The sequence below is a fragment of the Aspergillus steynii genome (assembly GCF_002849105.1).
Source record: "Aspergillus steynii IBT 23096 chromosome Unknown P170scaffold_3, whole genome shotgun sequence".
Taxonomy (NCBI): Eukaryota; Fungi; Ascomycota; class Eurotiomycetes; order Eurotiales; family Aspergillaceae; genus Aspergillus; species Aspergillus steynii.
The window spans coordinates 2,318,980-2,335,342 of record NW_020194400.1 but is presented as its reverse complement, the minus strand read 5'-3'; the positions used below and the strand labels follow the sequence as shown (position 1 = coordinate 2,335,342).

Genomic DNA, 16,363 nt, shown 5'->3' with positions numbered 1-16,363 from the left:
CCAGTTGGTCCGAATCCACTGTTTCGTGCCCCCAATGATGTTGCCGTTATTTGCATCGGGAATGTGCTCCGTGTCGACAGATGCCATCTCTTCTATCCCCGACGCGGAGAGGCATACAGAGGAAGGAGACTCCCCCGAACTGAAACTCGCTGCGATCGAGATCCGCAAGAGCGTCCAAAAGGACCGGTCTAGTTTTTAGGTCGGACTTTCGTCCCCAAAACCGTGGGCGGGCGAGCCTTGCGACGGATCCAGTTAGCCTCGAAGGTCCTCTTGAGCCATGACTCCTCTCGACTCCTGATCGACTGGTCCCGCACGAGAAGGAAAGATGATCCTCGGGCTTCTCGCGGTCTCCGGGACCCCGACTCCCCTCGAGCTTCTCTGGATGATCTGCCTCGTTGGTGCCACGCGGGGGCTTACGGGACACGCCCGTGGAGAGCCGGAAGGAGTGGCAGTCCGGGGATGCTTCAATCATTTCAATATGAATGGCTCCCAGGGAGAAAGACGGTCGCAGTCCATTCCCGTCCGGGATTAGACAGGCTTTCCCCGCACTGGCGGTTCCTGGACGCTGAAATGTCGCGCTCAGCAAAGCTTGGTGGCTCGTGATGCCTCGGTTCACTCGTCTAGAATGCGTCTGCTTATTATTATTCCAATGCAGCTAAGCGGTCTATATCACACATATACATTTCATTATGACGCGCCTCCCCCGGCAACTGATACGCAGTACGATCCTTCGCTCCCCACGCCTACCGCGTCTTTTTCGCCTCCGCTCCCTCGGTTTTCTCGGGAGAAGCACCGTCCGTGGCAGCTCTGGCGCCGGGGCCAAACTGAACCCCGCTGATGAATGCCTCGCTCAAGAACTCCAGCCCCGCCACGAACGTGCACAGGAAACTGGCAATGCAGAAGTGACTGATCGTCGTGCCGATGTCCAGCCACGACCCCTCGTCGCGCACCATGTAGAAGAAGTTCAGCGTCATGACGTCCGAGATGGACATCACCACCATGAACAGCGCGCTGGGCGCCACTTCCAGCCGGCGGTTCAGGATCCCCAGGTTGGCACTGATGATCGCAAACGGAATCAGAAGCTTCAGGATGAGCAGGGCGCCCTGGCTGAACGGGTTGAAGATCGGGATGAGCCGGTTGACGCTGTCCAGCGAGAACGAGGAGATCGACGCGATGTTGCCGGTGCTGAAGAAGGCGGATTGGAGCAGGAAGAAGAAAAAGAGGGCCACACGTGCGTCCGAAAGACTCAGCGCCCGGTACTGGTACGCTTGGCCCTGCACGATAGCCGTGGACTCCCGACTAGCTTTCTTGGGCACCTCTGGCTCCGTGCCTGCGCCTGGATTCTCCGCCGCTGGAGGCGCAGCGGTGTGCACGTAAACGGCATGTTCCAGCCGAACCCATGTGATCAGCGTCATGCAGAAGACGAAGTAGAACAGGCCCTCGTAGGAGATGGTGAGGATGATAAACGTCGGGGAGAAGGTCAGGAAGATGACCATCAGCCGGTGCAGGTAATGGCTGTTGGGGTATAGTCGGTGAAAGAATGGTAGCAGAAGCGAGGAAACTACAGGACACGAGGTGTTAGCTCCACCGTCGAAAGCGCGACGAGTCACGCCTGGACTTACCCAAGACAACCCATCCAACCACCTGGTTCCCGAATGGAAGACCCTGCTTGGCCTGGAGAGAGGTGGCGCTAGACCGGGTAACGATCAGGGCCAGCAAGACCATGCCGAGCTATGGAAAGGGGTCAGCACTTGGTCCGTCGTTCCCCCGCAGTATTTTAGTTCCAACTAGTAGTTTATTCGTACCTGAGTCCCCATGATTGTCCGGGAGCCACAGCTGACGGCGGACTGTGCGGGGGTTTTGCTTTGTCGCAAGATACTGTCTTCAAATAGAAGATACAGCAGGCCGGTGAAAAACATCAACAGGGCCCCGTAGGTTATCGTGCTAATGTCCTCCTCCTTGTTGGCTGGCAGCAGAGTGAAAGTACTCATCAAGCCACAGCCAATAGCCCACGAGGCAGAAAGAAATTTGTTTGCCTTGACAACCTTGGTCCCGTAGAACAGGGGCCAAAAGGCTCCCAGCAGAAAGCAGACCGTGTAAATTTCGCGGTGGAAATAAGATTGCACCTATAAAAGCCCTGGAGTCAGCCCGATATTCATTCGGTTTGGGTTGGACGGCTCGACTTACCAGGGCCTCCAACACGCCCACATACACCAGAGACTGCAAGACGAGTCCCAAAACCCCGGTGGCAGAATGGATATGACCCAGGAGAATCTGACGACCTGCGACGAGAGCTTTGCGACGAGCAAAGACTTCTTCCCAGAAATAGACGGGGAAGAACCCGTAGAAGTAGTAACGCCAGGAGGATCCCTGGTACAGAAAGACTGAAAAGAGAGCGACAAGAATAGACGAGAAGAAAATAGTGCTCGCCAGGGTCCGATTCGCATCGGCGGTCCCATGCAGCACATGGAGATCTATGACCGTCGTCAAGGCATACGCGATCCAGCCCAGGTAGCCGAACGAGATGATTGTCCGCAGGAAGAGCCAGTCATACGTCTGTAAATAGCGCAGGCCTTCCAAGGCCGTGACCAACAGCGAAGAGGACAAGTCGATCGACTCCTTGTACAGGCCATTTGCATTCAAAGTCTTAATCTGCTCGAGATAGTCCTCGACGGAAGTCTCGCCGTCATCCGCGAGGGGTTCAAATTGCACGTAGCGCAACACCGCGGCCCTCTTCTGCTCCTCCTTCACGCGATACATCTCCAACACCTCTTGCGTGTTTGCAAGAGAAGCAAGTGCCTTCTCTTTGGGGCTTGCATCCAGGTAATCCAACGGCAACTGGCCGACGGAATTGGTGGGGAAATCCAGTCCAACCAAGTAGGCCATGAGAGCGGCGACATCAGCCTGCGCGACGTCGTTGCGCTGAATCTCATCAAGACCCCAGTCGAACGAAACGCCGTCCTCGTGTCCAGTCGGGATACCGTCCCGAGTATATCTCGGGCTCGCGACGCCGGAACCCCAAGCAACTAGAGGTGTCCGCGTGTTATCGGGATGACCGTCCCCGTGGCTACCCCAATCGCTCATGCCATGATCAGCAGTGAAGATAAACGCCGTCTTATCGTCCGCGTAGAACTCCTCCACCAGTTTGGTGATTTCCTGTACCCCCTTGTCCACCACCTTGACATTATGCAGGTATTCCTTCGAGTAGGGACGGAAACCGTGGCCGGTGGTATCGAGACCGAGGAGATGTAAGAAAAACACAAGCTTGTCGTCGCGAAGCTGTGCATCTAATTCCGGATCGGTCTTGGCGGATTCAAAAAGCTCCTTGACCTTCTCAAAAACCCAGATATCCAGCTGTGTCGCATCCGACGTAAAGTCCTCGACCGATTCACTGTACATGTCCGCATCAATTCTTCCCGGAACGCCCCCCTCCTGGAACATGGCCAGAATGTCCGGACTGCCCCAGCTCCACGTATGCCGGCTTCGGTTGAAGACACTGTCAAAATTGACCGGGTTCAGCTTCCACCCGGTGGTCACGGCAGACACATCTTCGTATAGGCCGGCGATAAGCGCAACGTGCCCGGGTCTCGATTCGGTGGGCACTCGGGTGTGCGAAATACCGAAGGTTCCGTGGGAAAGCACGCGGGAGCGAATATAAGGCGCCAGGTAGATCGGGTCATCGTTCTCGGCCTCCGGGGAGGCATCTGGGTCAGGGAATGCTTGGAATGCTTTATCAGCGCGCAAGCCATCTGCAACGAAGAGGAAGAGACGTTGAGCCGGGGCGGCGGTATTGGGTTCTCGCTCCACCCGGTATGATCTCATGCCACTCACGATCGGGCTGACGAAATAAATGTCAAAGATCGAATAAGCATATATGAGATGGAATACTACCGCGAGGGTAAGAAACCCAACGCGGCCGAGACGCGCCATGACTTCCTTGGGAGGAAATCCAGTTCCAGAGAGAAAGGAGGACTGGATTGCTGGAAGACAGGTCAATGCTGGAACAGACAGTACCCCCAAGCGAGCAATTGCATCGATAGGATTCAAAAGGGGAGGGGAAAAGAACAGATGGGCAGGCAGGCAGGATTGTCCCACCGCTTCGAGTCGCAAGATGGCACTATTGCGCGTTCCTGAGTGGCTCCGGGGGGGACCTGCCGAGACTCCGGCGGGCGGCGCGGCCACAGAGCGCAACTCCCAAGGTACTATAGAATTATGGAGCACGAGGTGTCCAGTCGCTTTGCATACTCCTATTGCTTCAATTACTCCAAATTACTCAATATACCCAAGTTATTAGTCCAGCACCATACGCCTCCGTGTCCAATGTAAATATGCAATGACTCAAACGCCGTTTGACCAGACTCCTGCCAATGCGCTGACGAAGAAGTATTGGCAGATCGAGCTGGGTCCAATTTGACAAACTCAGGAAGCAAGAAAGAAGGCTAAAGAAAGTGGAGTGCCAGGATGGCTGCAAAGGTCACAGGAAATTCAGGCCACTCATTAGCGAGTGGAACTGTTTCGCCGCTTCGTGAGTGCGTCGATGACTCGAGTGTAGAATTTCGACGCCTGCTGGCGAACAAACGTGATATCCACCGTGAGGTATTCAGGAAGAATATCAACTAGCTCGCGGTCTCGGTTCTCGTCCAACAACGGAATGTACTGGAATTCGGCGGTCTCAAAACTGGCAGCGGTCTCGTCCAGAGGAACGGCCAACTTGAAATGAAGAGCTGGAGGTCAATTAGTAAATAATCCTCGGTAGATCATACTGTTATAGGGAGACAAATTGGTATTTAAATCGAGATTCAGAGCACTTACTTCCGTTGATACCGGTCTGGATGCAATCATACAGATTGTCGGCGTCCCTCCTCTTAACATCGCGGATGATGAGACCTGTGAGATCACTATACAGATCCTCTTTCAATTGTGCGAACTGAGCAGCGTGCGCAGCCTCGGCATTCGCCGCGGCATTGGCACGGTTCGCACCGCCGCCCTTAATAGCACTACCAGGGACCTTGATCGCGGCGTTCTCCAGGCTTGCGGCGGTATTCCGGGCAGCGGCAAGCTTAGTCTTAAGAGCCTTGGCTTCTGTTTGGGCCGATGTCACTTGAGACGATGCTTCTTCGGCCTGCGACTTAAGCTGCGCAATCTCGGCGTCACGTTCCTTGAGTTCTTTCTGTAGCGTCCGACTTTGCTGGCCGAGCACTTTCTGAGCTCCCAGTTCTTCTTTCAACGACGCAATTACATTGTCCGATGCTGTAAGTGGTTAGGCACGAGGTCAGAATTCCGAGGGAAATAATACACACCAGTTTTCATCGATTCACACTGTTTCCGTAACTTGTCCATGTTGGCATTTGCCTCCACTATTCCGATCTCCTTGAGGGTGCGATATCGGCTCTCCAGGGTATCGCATTTTCGTGTAAGCTCACCAATCTTCCGTCGTAATTCCGGCTCTCCGCCGTTTTTATCGTCCTCTCCGATAGTTGCACTTCTGCGCTTGGCCGGGGAGCTTAGCAGGTTTCGCTGGGTCGATTGCCTACGCTTGGTGGGCGAGGCCGAAGCAGCACGTGGCAGCACAGGCTCTTCCTGCAGCATTGTCTCTTCAACCACTTCGGGCACATCAGGTGCCTCGTTCTCGGTCTCGGGCGCTTCATTATCGGCCTCGGTTTGCATGCGAGTTTTCCGTTGCTGTCTCTTCGGCTGCTCCGACTGCTCGGGCTGCTCTGACGGCTCCTTCGCCTTTCCAGGGGATTTGGTCTGTCGCGCCGCACTTGGGGTATACTCAAATTCGCCGTCGGTCTTGAGCTGGTTCCCCGTACTTCCCTTCTTCCGGCCACGTGTACCTGCAGACTTTGCAGCTCTGGTGGGCTTTTTTGACTTGGGAGCCTCCTGCGCGTCATCGACCTGGCCATTGGCAGTCGGAGCATTCTCCACTGTCTGCGGACCTGCATCCTCTGCCGCTGCCGTGCCTGGTCCTGGTTGATTTGTCGTCTCCTGCGCCTCTGCTGCCTGCACCGAGGTTCTCGAACCCTTCGGTCGACCTCTTCGCGTCGTTCTCTTCGTCGTGGGTTCCGCGGGCGGGGCGGGGACATCCGAGTTCCTCTTCGTCTGCGCAGATGGTTTGGGCTCCGTGGACTTCGAGCGAGGTCTCCCTCTAACTTTCTTCGCGGGCCGTTCCTCCTGCGTTTCGTTGATCTGCATCACATCCTCGTCATCGGACCCGGGGGCCACGCCAGAGAACCTGGTGGCTCCCTTTCGTTTAGGCATGCTGAGCCTATGTATGCCAATAGAGGAATACGCGCGTATATATGAGGTATATATAAAGTATATAGATAAAAAAGTGTGGCACGATGCGTACCAACGCAGCAATAACAGCACGACGGAGCGGCGCGTCAACTCCGCCAAACAACACAGGCGGTGAGCATGTGACCGAGGCAAGCCACGGCGCCACACCTGTTCTCGCCGACGTCCGGTCCTTCTACTTACTCCCCCCAGTCTCCCTCTTCGATCCTCTCCTGTTGCTGGTCTCGGGAAATTTCAGTCCGGTTTTCTTATTTTGATCGCTTTTCGCTGTCTACTCTACTGTGCTATTTATCTCCAAGGCTTATCTCCTCACGTATTCTCTCTTTCGCTGACCCTCCGTCATGGCTTCCGCGCGCGGTCCACGATGGCAGCAATTCCTGCAAGAGCTGGTAATGGTTGCCGGCACGGTATGTCTTCCTGCGCTGCGACCAGTCGCCAGGGGCTAATGATATCGTCTCAGTCGGCTTCGGCCTATTTTCTCATTCGCTATCTCCTCTCCCGCCTTGATTTTGACCCCGAAAGTCAGAAGAAAGAGGAACAACGTCGCAAGTCCGCCGCTATTCTGCGCAAGTTAGACGGAGGAGAAGAGTCGGAGGAAGAGACGCCGCGCGGTGAAGGAAAGAAGGGCCGCCGACCAAAGCGAGGCGACCTGGTTCTCAACCAGTATGAGCAGGCGATTGCGATGGATGTGGTGGCTCCCGACGACATTCCCGTTTCCTTCGAGGATATCGGTGGCTTGAGCGAGATCATCGAGGAACTGAAAGAGTCCGTGATCTATCCCCTGACCATGCCTCATCTATACACGTCCACCTCGTCGCTCCTCACGGCCCCGTCGGGTGTTCTGCTATACGGCCCGCCTGGATGCGGGAAGACCATGCTGGCGAAGGCTCTTGCGCATGAGAGCGGGGCATGCTTTATCAACCTACATATCTCAACCCTGACCGAAAAGTGGTATGGCGATTCGAACAAGCTTGTCAATGCGGTCTTTTCGCTGGCCCGAAAGCTGCAGCCCTCCATTGTCTTTATTGACGAGATCGACGCCGTCCTGGGAACCAGACGCAGCGGGGAACACGAGGCGAGCGGCATGGTCAAGGCAGAATTCATGACTCACTGGGACGGTCTTACCTCGGCCAATTCCTCCGGTGAACCTCAGCGTGTTGTCGTGCTGGGTGCGACCAACCGAATTCAGGATATCGACGAGGCGATTCTCCGGCGAATGCCCAAGAAATTCCCGGTGGTTCTGCCTCCGGCGCCGCAGCGTCTCCGGATCCTGAGTCTCATCCTCAAGGACACCAAGGTGGATCGGGAGAATTTCGATCTTCACTATTTAGTCAAAGCCATGGCAGGCATGTCGGGTAGTGACATCAAGGAGGCTTGTCGTGATGCCGCCATGGTCCCGGTCCGGGAGCTCATTCGTCAGAAAAAGGCCGACGGTCAGCAAATGACGTCCGTCGACCCTAGCGAGGTTCGCGGTCTTCGGACCGAGGACTTCTTTACTCGTGCTGGGGGTGTTCGAGTCATTCCACCACCTGCCCAAATACAGACACAATCCAGCAAAGCTAACTCCGAGAAGGAATGGGTTTCCGAGTCAGAGGGCGCCTCCGAAGCGGACGCACGGCCGTCTGCAGAGATGGTCGAACCTCCGGAGTGATTTCCTTGTTTATGTGCGATGATACTATATTTGACTCTTTGCTATTCTGCCACTTCTACGCATCTCAGGACCTGGCATCCACCCTCCTCTTCGTTATGCTGCGCTCTTCTTTCTATTTACTGAACATAATAACCGATCTTCACCCGCCAGCTTTTTGGGGTACACGACTGGGTTCTAGTACGGCCACGAGAAATGTTTTTTTTTTTTCTATAGAGCACCCGATCTTGCTTTTTCACTTCCGTGTATTATCATTAGATGGGCTATTCAATGAATGATATTGCCTTCCATTACGCCTAAGTTAACTGTACAGTTGATGGACACCGAACACCCGACCCTGGTCCCGAACTCCCTTGGCATGGTTGGGTACAATTTAGCCAATCATGCCGGGCTCAATTTCATAATCTGGAGGGCATTACGGGCCACCATGCGCAAAGATTCAATACTCAGTTGGAACACATCGTTGGGGTCTCTCCCCGGGGTGTCGACCTCCCCGAACAACTCGCCACGGGTCAGGTGAAGACTTGCAGCGGCTTCTTCTTCGGTCCCGGCAGGAAACACGACCTGTCATCGTTGTTAATACTGCGGCAGACAATGAGGAATATAAAGAGACAAGGGGGACTACACGAACCTCGCTCTGTCGCTTTGCCGGAATGCCGGTCAAGTCGCGGCTATAGACCTCGATCGACCCTTTGACCTTGGAGTCCGAGGTTCGGGTCCATTTCAGCAGCATCACGACCTTGACATAGGGTCTTCCACCGAGCAACCACAGATCGACATCGTTGCGCAGACGAGGATAAGCCTCCTCCCATCCGGTTTCCACCACGACGGAGGGCAGTCGCTGGGTTCCGGGTCGGATGAAGAGGTCCGGTTCTTTACACGATTTATCGTAAGGGGGCTTGAACGTCCGAATGGCTAGATGCAAATAAGCGACGAGTTCATCGGCGGATGGAGGGGATTCACTTACGCATTCCCACCTTGGTGCGCAGTTTCTTCAGTTCTTCGAGCGTCAACTGCCCCGACACCATCCAGTTGTAGTTCTCGTTGCGCACCCAGAGTTGATGGCACGCGTGGATTTCCGTGGGCATCAGCCGCACCCACAGGACCTTGGTAACGGAGTTATAGTGTAACCTGGTCAGACGGTTAGGAAGAGCTGCTCATCGGGGGGTGCGATTCGGCCGGCGACCTACCGAGAACAGGCGCTTTCCTCGTCCTCGTGGACATTTAACGACTGGACGATATGGGAGCCCCAGGCGGGCTCGACGTCGGTATAGACCAGCTCTTTATGGCGAGCTCTTTGGATCACCCCCGAGAGAATCTGCGACAAGAGGTCACTTTCCGTGCGAAAGGCCAATGCCGACGTCGTGATCTGCTCTTGCGCCGGGCTTAACATGTAGGAAACACTGGCCATAGTAGCGAGGATCAATCCGCGATGCGAGAGGAGAAAACCATGCACGAGCAGCACATCATGACATTTTAATATAGTTTTAATTCGGGAGGACGAGGCCGCATAGTAATAGCTGTCGGTCATGTCACGCATGAAGGCAAATGACGTATACCAACCTGGCGAGGCTACTACCTACTTAGGCAATACCTGCGATGGGCCGGCCGTCGATGCCGCCGTGACCCTGACGGCCTTTCCATGGATGCTCTCGTCTGACTGTCCCTTTTTATAGTATTCTGGCGCTCGGCTTCCGGTCATCCCGTCCACCTGGCTCGGACAGGCTCGGACAGGCTCGGCGGGTAGCTGGAGATTGTATGCGGCGACTGTTTCCCCTTCCACCTCCACGGGACCCGAGGCGTCCATTTAGGAAGCAGAAATGTTGCCAATTCCGCTCGTGTCCAAATCATCGCCCTTCTATCTTGCAGAAGACCCTGGTCGAGTGTTCTGCAGGGGGGGAGCTCTTGATAGCTCCGGGCGCCCTCCTGCCACATCCTTCAACAGTCGCTCGTATTCCTCGACGGGCAATGCCTCGAGGCTCGAGGTCGAAGCTACACGAAATCCAGGAACACGACTCCTGACCGAACGAGAACTAGTCACTCGCTTACTGACTATGTACTCCTCCGTAAGTTGCCTAAGGATTCTCCTTTCTGACAGCGTGACTAATGCCAATGGAACCCCCGTTAAAGCGGCCCGCGCAACCTTCCGGAAAAGGAAGGAGCATCGAGACGTGGCGGGCGATACCTCGACGGTACGCAGGGCTGGGGGGGATTCTCCGCCAGCGCCAAGTACCGGCAAGTACTGCTCCATACCATCATCAGATACCTCCTTCCTTTTCGCCCTCTTGCTCAATCGATCCGATCTACTTAATCCTTAATCCATGTATGGGTAGAGTCCGAATGCCATAACATCTTGTTTACTCGTTAGGAAAGATACATTAGTTAGTACTACGGATTAGATATTTGCCTTTGCTGGCCGTATGGATTTCTATCGCCAGGTTGACGGAGGGATCGGGTCAAGGGTGGATGCTCAATATCTGCCGGGGGAGAAGAACTCAGCCTACCTACACTATCTATACTATCTATACTATCTACACTTGACGAAGATTGAATTGGATGACCCTCATGATAATTGAACGAAAGAACCCCGCCGGTCATGGCCGTCGTCATCAGTGCGGCTAACACCCGCCATCCCGCCCCATCCACAATCCCTCGTCTGTCCTCTCGCTTTCTCTCTCCCTCTCCTTCCTGCTGGTCTGACTACTCCATTCATCCCCCCCTAATCCATCCAGCGCCACTTGATCCAATCTCTCCTTGACCTCTCGGATTTTTCCCTCGTTTGCCCCCCGCCATCCACATTCTCCCTGCGAATTCACCGCCCCCCGTCGAAAGGACACGGATGCGATCTGGAGGCTGGATGCCGCATGGTCTGCTATTGAGACCCTCCAATGGCTCTTTGCCTAGGCGATCGCACACCCTGAGTTGAATCTCCTCCACCCCCCTTTCGGAGGAGTTTAGTACTCTCTCCCCTCCATTCCTCCCCGAGCAGATCGATTCCTCCTTTCATCTCCTTCGTCGCCAGGGATGAGTTTCCAGAGCGGGTTCGTCGATACCTTGAACCCTGGGACGACCAGTACAAATACCAGCCGCCGATCGACCTCCACCGTCCGATCTCGTACACGCCGCTTCGTGCCCTCCACCGACGATGACGACGAGGAGAATGGCCGACAGCTGCAGTCCACCAGTCTGTCGGCCATGCCGTCCCGCGACCCGTCGACGATCCGCTCCCGCGGCAACACGCCGTCCCCTTTCCCATCTCGAGGCGTGTCGCCGATTCCCAAAAGCCATCCATCCCGTGCCACCCAGTCTCCCAGCCGCAACGGTCTGAATAGCTCGCTGGGAGGTTTCTACCCGTCGGGCAAGGGTCCGGTCAATTTCGCCGACTCGTCCCGGGCGGCAGTGGACTTTCTGGACTCCTCGTGGTCGTCGCTGCAGAGCTTGGCCTCGTCGGTGCTAGGGAGTGACATCGCCCGACCGGCTACGAATGGATCCGCTCGAACGCATGTCCGGAAACCCTCGCGGCCGGATCCGTACACGAGGACGGCATCGCGGACGGCGGCTCCCGCAGCCTGGGGTCCCGCCGTGTCATCCGGGCCGGAAATCGGCGCCGGCACCCAGGAAGAACGGCAGGCTTTTGTGCAGGCGAAGAAACGGGAGGCGTTGCTGCTGGCAGATGCGGCCGAACCCGGGAACCCCAGTCTGCGCCACAAACGACGAGATTCCAGCGATCAGACGGGTCACTCCGCCATTGACCCGGAGCGGGATGAGGAGGCGCTGGCATATATTCATCATGTTCAGGCGACGGACTCGATCACGGGGGTGACGATACGATATGGCTGTCAGCCTGCAATATTTCGAAAAGCGAATGGATTCTGGCCCATGGACAACATCCAAAGCCGCAAAACCGTTCTGCTGCCGGTCGATTCTTGCTCGGTCAAGGGTCGGCCTGTCGATCCTCGGGGGCAGGATAATCTACTGGATGACGACGATGCCAGACGGAAGTCATTGGAGGATCCGAACGGCAGCTCGATCGCCCCGGTGCCTGACCCGGACTCCCCTCGCCCGTTTGAAGGAGGCAAGACACCGGATACGACGGAGGAGGCGGAGGGCGATCGCATCTGGAAGCACGAGTCGTGGGTGCAAATCGACGGATTTCCAGCGCCCGTGGAAATTGGTCGGGTGCCTCGCCGGGCATTGGGGTTTTTCCCACGCACCCGACGAAAATCAGTGTCCTATACGGATTCCGGATCCCCGTCAGTGTCAGGACGGGACCGGACCGCTCCTCCGTCGGCTTCGTCGTCACCTATTGAACCTGCCTTGTCACCGGCCATCTCTACACGACCGCACGCGGATTCGTCGGCATCGAGAGGCTCCTCTCAGTACAAGCCTAAAATTCGCCATCAGCGCCAGCGCAGTAACATGCAGCTCTCGGCGCCCGGTGTCGGGACCCTGGACCGCGATGTTATGGCGCCGGGCCCGGCTCAAGATGGTCTTAGCAAATGGTTTGCTCAGCATCTTCCCAACCTCGCCCCGGCCCCGGCTCCGCCAAATTTCGAAAACACGTCGGAGAACGCGTCGACGGCGAACTCCAACACGCCGACGACTAGTCTTGACAACATCGGCGGTGCCGTCGAAGGCTGGGTCAGAAAGATGACTACCCGGGCGAAGACGAGCTTCAACGAGCTGCAGCAAGGCGCATCGTCTCCTGGCACCGGCATGAGCCCGGGAATCAGCCGCCGGGGAACGGGCGACTTGATTGAGCTCAACGACGGGCTGGAATCCAGGAGCACCTCAGGGCTGCTCGGCGAGACGCGCTTAAGACCCGAATTCAATCGATCCGGATCCAGTCTCCATGCCGGAGCATCTGTGAGAGAGCGGTTTCCCAGCCCTGCATCCGGAACGAGCGGGACTCGTTCCTTTGGAGACCGTTACAAAGACGATTGACGGCATTGCTTATCCATAATGCGAACACTCTTCCATACCCACTTTTTTTTTTTTTTTTTTTTTTTCAATTTATTGTTCATCATATCCTTGAATCCAGATTCCCCTTTGACCATCCATTCGGATAGCAGCATGGTGCTGAGTCCGCTTGATACGACATCTTCGAAAGCCCTTGTTCGATATACAATACCTTGTACGCTTGCAGCATAGCGTGGCGCGACAGAACACAAGCCGTCGGTAGAAGGCTGGTGTCAGTAATTGGTGGTTGGTCTAATCTATATTCCCGGGTGCTTGGGAGGCCTCTGCATCTCTTTCTTATCTCTTGTCTCTTATTTTTCTTGTATGTACGTACCCAGCGTTGCTTTTGAGGAGCGGTATACGGAGATATACCGACGACCGGGATGTGTTTAGAGAGCCAAGTATAGCGGCAAGTCATCCGATAGATTAATTGTGATTGTTTATACCGAGGGACTCCCATCGACCGGCCTATCAGTTGGTGCCTTCGTCTCGTCACGGAGAAATTCCAGCTTCGTTCCCCACCGATGCCTAGCCTCTAGTCCGTGCCGGCGTCGTCGTGCACTATTTCCTCCACCTATAACGGGCCCATCTGCGGGTTATACATCAGGGAGACGCTCTTCAGTCTATGTCATGCTTCCCCACACTGCACCCCATACCCCATATTCATTTTTAATTACTCCTGCGGAGAAAGCCAATATCCAGAAGGTTGAGATAAATGCCTATATATGTCTACCCTGGTCCCCATCCCATTCCATCCCATCTTATCAGATCAATTGATAATGACCTCTGTCTTCGTACCTAATTCCCAGTCGACACCTTAACCATGCCCACCAATCATCCCCGCCTCCGCAGTATACTAGCAGCCTCTCCCCTCTTCGGGCTATTAGCATCCCTCTCCTCCGCGGCCGCTGCACTACCTTCTTCTTCATCTACAGCCCATCCCTCCCTCCCGAAAGTCACCTTAACACCGGCGGACTCTGACGCCCACCCCGTCGTCTTCCAGGGCCGCTCGATCCCAGAGTTCCGACAGGATGTTTTCCTGGGGATCAAATTCGCGGACGAGCCGGTGCGGTTCACCCCGTCGGAAGTGAAGAGGGCGTATGGTGAGATTCTTCCCCTTGGCTTTATAATCGCCTATGATATGTTCTATAAACGAGTTACTAGAGGGAAGGGTAAGCGGAAGCTAACAGATAACACCGGCTAGAAACCAAGACCTACAACGCAACCGCCTACGGCTTCGAATGTCCCGGCTATGGATCGGACGAGACGAAGCTGATTAATGCCGGCACCATCCAGTTGAGTGAGGATTGTTTGAATTTGAATATTATTCGGCCGTGGACAAACTCAGGGAATTCGTCTGGCACTGCTGGTTCTCGGACTTCGAAGGAGAAGACCGATGGTGAGCTGCTGCCGGTTCTCTTGTGGATCTATGGTGGTGGATGGCAGCAGGGGGCGACGGCGGATCCGAGGTATGTCTCTGTTCGTTTATTTTTTGATTTTATTTTTTTCCCTTCTCGCTGCTTTTGCTGGGGGAGTCGGGTGTTGTCTTGTGGAGATGCATTAGGGTGTGATCGTTGGCTGATCGGAAATAAATCGGAATAGGTACAACATGAGCTACATCGTCCAGCAAGGCGCTGAGAGCGGAACTCCCGTGCTCGGAGTGTCGATTAATTATCGATTAGCGGCGTTTGGTCTGCTAGACTCAGAGGAGATTAGGGTATGCTGCTTATATGTCCCTTTGAAACCTTTGAAGAAGAAGAGCATTAACCGGCGGATGACGCAGGAATCCGGGAACAATAACCTCGGACTGCGTGACCAGCGCGTCGCCATGAAATGGGTCCAGGAGAATATCCGCGCCTTTGGTGGTGATCCGGAGCGGGTGACTATCTGGGGGGAGTCAGCGTAAGTGATATTTGATCTCGTGTTCTTGGGCAGAGCTTGAAGGCGAATACTAATAAATGCCATGCGTGTAGAGGTGCGTATAGTGTGGGAGCGCATCTGGTCGCCAACGGAGGAGACCACGAGGATCTTTTCCGAGCCGGTGAGTCGAACTTGGATTTCTTTGCCCTGATATCTGCATCTGTTGATCTCCAAACTTCAGCTATCATGGAATCCGGAAACGCAGTGGGCCCGCCCTGGAACGGTACGGATTGGTACCAGCCCATGTATGACCGAATCGTCAACAAGACTGGGTAAGTGATCTCCCTCATTTCACGTCCAAGAGGCGTCCAAGAGGCAAAGAAAGAGGAAGAAGAAGAAAAGCTCACAACCCTAGCTGTACCGGCTCATCCGACACCCTGCAATGCCTGCGAGATGTGCCCTATAAAACTCTATACGACAACGCCTTCGAAGGACTTGAATGGTTCGCCGCAGTCGACGGTACTTTTATCCGCGAATACCCCCAGATCAGTTTCTCGGAGGGCCGATTCGCATCGGTACCAATCCTACTGGGGACGAATACCGACGAAGGGACAAGTTTCGGCACGACGGGCACGGATACGGATGAGGAGTGTGTGGAGCAGTTGATTTGTAGGTTCCTGTCTTCCCCTTGACAATGGCTTCCGCAGAAGACGGGAAAAACAAAAAGACTGACTCAAATAGCTTCTAAACGATGGGTGCTCGATCGCAACCAAGCCACCAAGCTTTTGACATACTACCCAGACGACCCGGCCGTCGGGTGTCCCTACGGATGGGGCAACACGACCTGGCCGCAGCTGGGAGCCATGTATAAGCGGTACGAGTCGATGGCAGGAGACATCAGCATGGTGGCGCCGCGACGACTGCTGGCCGAGACGATGGCGAAGGCCGGCAAGGACGTGTACAGTTATCGGTGGGACGTGGCAGCTTTGAACTCATCAAGTACCATTGGCGTGGGACATTTTGCCGAGGTAGGCACCTCTCCCACAATCTACTCGTAGAACATGAGGGAGACGGTAGACTGACAGGATTCGGACAGATTCCGTTCGTCTTCGCCAACCCCGACCAGACCATGACGCCCCTGGGAGACGACCCGGCGCGCCTGGAACTGGGCAAGCTAGCGGCTCGCATGTGGACGTCATTCGCGACGGATTTGAATCCCAATGGTCACGACGGTATGTGTTCTCTTCCCCGCATGACGGTGGAGTTCACTAGGCCCCCTGGAGCAGTGAACTAAAGCAGGATGAGCTAACGAGTGGAGTTCTGTCGAACCTGTAGTGCCTCAGATCGCGCCATGGCCGCAGTATGCGCTGCAGGACCCGTCGAATTTCGTCTTCCGACTGCCCCGCCAACAGAGCTATGTCGAGGCCGACACGTATCGAAAGGAGGGGATGGCCTATCTCAACGGGATTGCGCGGTAACCGCGACGAAAGATGGGGGTTGAATGGATCATCGGATGTGGATTGGTGGCGAGGAAGACACTAGCGTGAGACTCCAGAGCTGACAGGCCGACAGGATGCAGTGCAGTGCATGATGTGATAT

At 55.3% G+C, this 16,363-nt stretch overlaps 7 protein-coding genes across 7 annotated transcripts; 4 read left to right on the top strand and 3 right to left on the bottom strand.

Annotated features, from left to right (window-relative positions):
- Positions 1-584: 584 nt before the first annotated feature.
- On the bottom strand, positions 585-4,091 carry P170DRAFT_381492 (mannose-ethanolamine phosphotransferase MCD4). Its single transcript, XM_024845575.1, has 4 exons — positions 2,188-4,091; positions 1,806-2,126; positions 1,623-1,731; positions 585-1,561 (listed from the first exon to the last, which is right to left on the bottom strand). Exons 1-4 carry the CDS (start codon positions 3,928-3,930, stop codon positions 744-746), a joined length of 2,991 nt encoding a protein of 996 aa, XP_024705909.1. The 5' UTR covers positions 3,931-4,091; the 3' UTR covers positions 585-743.
- A 138-nt stretch (positions 4,092-4,229) lies between these two features.
- Positions 4,230-6,351, bottom strand: P170DRAFT_508763 (putative chromosome segregation protein (Pcs1)). The gene is made up of 3 exons (XM_024854601.1): positions 5,301-6,351; positions 4,813-5,250; positions 4,230-4,724 (listed from the first exon to the last, which is right to left on the bottom strand). Exons 1-3 carry the CDS (start codon positions 6,259-6,261, stop codon positions 4,498-4,500), a joined length of 1,626 nt encoding a protein of 541 aa, XP_024705908.1. The 5' UTR covers positions 6,262-6,351; the 3' UTR covers positions 4,230-4,497.
- A 143-nt stretch (positions 6,352-6,494) lies between these two features.
- P170DRAFT_435795 (protein-degrading AAA family ATPase MSP1) lies at positions 6,495-8,294 on the top strand. Its single transcript, XM_024849023.1, has one exon. It carries the CDS (start codon positions 6,707-6,709, stop codon positions 7,946-7,948), a length of 1,242 nt encoding a protein of 413 aa, XP_024705907.1. The 5' UTR covers positions 6,495-6,706; the 3' UTR covers positions 7,949-8,294.
- On the bottom strand, positions 8,205-9,956 carry P170DRAFT_435794 (uncharacterized protein). Its single transcript, XM_024849022.1, has 4 exons — positions 9,136-9,956; positions 8,913-9,076; positions 8,577-8,860; positions 8,205-8,509 (listed from the first exon to the last, which is right to left on the bottom strand). The coding sequence occupies exons 1-4, from the start codon at positions 9,483-9,485 to the stop codon at positions 8,327-8,329; spliced, it is 981 nt and encodes a 326-aa protein (XP_024705906.1). The 5' UTR covers positions 9,486-9,956; the 3' UTR covers positions 8,205-8,326.
- Positions 9,592-10,578, top strand: P170DRAFT_149832 (uncharacterized protein). Its single transcript, XM_024842513.1, has 3 exons — positions 9,592-10,011; positions 10,076-10,268; positions 10,345-10,578. Exons 1-3 carry the CDS (start codon positions 9,766-9,768, stop codon positions 10,386-10,388), a joined length of 483 nt encoding a protein of 160 aa, XP_024705905.1. The 5' UTR covers positions 9,592-9,765; the 3' UTR covers positions 10,389-10,578.
- A 49-nt stretch (positions 10,579-10,627) lies between these two features.
- On the top strand, positions 10,628-12,954 carry P170DRAFT_508760 (putative LysM domain protein). Its single transcript, XM_024854600.1, has one exon. The coding sequence runs from the start codon at positions 10,970-10,972 to the stop codon at positions 12,887-12,889; it is 1,920 nt and encodes a 639-aa protein (XP_024705904.1). The 5' UTR covers positions 10,628-10,969; the 3' UTR covers positions 12,890-12,954.
- A 773-nt stretch (positions 12,955-13,727) lies between these two features.
- P170DRAFT_354627 (putative triacylglycerol lipase (LipA)) lies at positions 13,728-16,242 on the top strand (the record flags this gene model as incomplete). Its single annotated transcript, XM_024844043.1, has 10 exons — positions 13,728-14,076; positions 14,109-14,373; positions 14,507-14,621; positions 14,688-14,806; positions 14,878-14,945; positions 15,006-15,096; positions 15,180-15,443; positions 15,492-15,792; positions 15,861-15,996; positions 16,100-16,242. 10 exons carry the CDS (start codon positions 13,728-13,730, stop codon positions 16,240-16,242), a joined length of 1,851 nt encoding a protein of 616 aa, XP_024705903.1.
- Between the last annotated feature and the right edge of the window lie 121 nt (positions 16,243-16,363).

Coding starts and splice junctions, on each gene's coding strand:
- P170DRAFT_435795 (XM_024849023.1), top strand. CDS start 6,707: ATGTCTTCCTGCGCTGCGACCAGTCGCCAGGGGCTAATGATATCGTCT.
- P170DRAFT_508760 (XM_024854600.1), top strand. CDS start 10,970: ATGAGTTTCCAGAGCGGGTTCGTCGATACCTTGAACCCTGGGACGACC.
- P170DRAFT_381492 (XM_024845575.1), bottom strand. CDS start 3,930: ATGGCGCGTCTCGGCCGCGTTGGGTTTCTTACCCTCGCGGTAGTATTC. Junction 1,732..1,805: donor GGACAATCATGGGGACTCAG/GTACGAATAAAC, acceptor CCCTTTCCATAG/CTCGGCATGGTCTTGCTGGC. Junction 1,562..1,622: donor GGTTGGATGGGTTGTCTTGG/GTAAGTCCAGGC, acceptor CGTGTCCTGTAG/TTTCCTCGCTTCTGCTACCA.
- P170DRAFT_149832 (XM_024842513.1), top strand. CDS start 9,766: ATGTTGCCAATTCCGCTCGTGTCCAAATCATCGCCCTTCTATCTTGCA. Junction 10,012..10,075: donor TACTGACTATGTACTCCTCC/GTAAGTTGCCTA, acceptor CCCCCGTTAAAG/CGGCCCGCGCAACCTTCCGG. Junction 10,269..10,344: donor CTACTTAATCCTTAATCCAT/GTATGGGTAGAG, acceptor ACTACGGATTAG/ATATTTGCCTTTGCTGGCCG.
- P170DRAFT_508763 (XM_024854601.1), bottom strand. CDS start 6,261: ATGCCTAAACGAAAGGGAGCCACCAGGTTCTCTGGCGTGGCCCCCGGG. Junction 5,251..5,300: donor GTGTGAATCGATGAAAACTG/GTGTGTATTATT, acceptor AACCACTTACAG/CATCGGACAATGTAATTGCG. Junction 4,725..4,812: donor CCAGACCGGTATCAACGGAA/GTAAGTGCTCTG, acceptor ATTGACCTCCAG/CTCTTCATTTCAAGTTGGCC.
- P170DRAFT_435794 (XM_024849022.1), bottom strand. CDS start 9,485: ATGCGTGACATGACCGACAGCTATTACTATGCGGCCTCGTCCTCCCGA. Junction 8,861..8,912: donor GCGCACCAAGGTGGGAATGC/GTAAGTGAATCC, acceptor ATTTGCATCTAG/CCATTCGGACGTTCAAGCCC. Junction 8,510..8,576: donor CGGCAAAGCGACAGAGCGAG/GTTCGTGTAGTC, acceptor CAACGATGACAG/GTCGTGTTTCCTGCCGGGAC.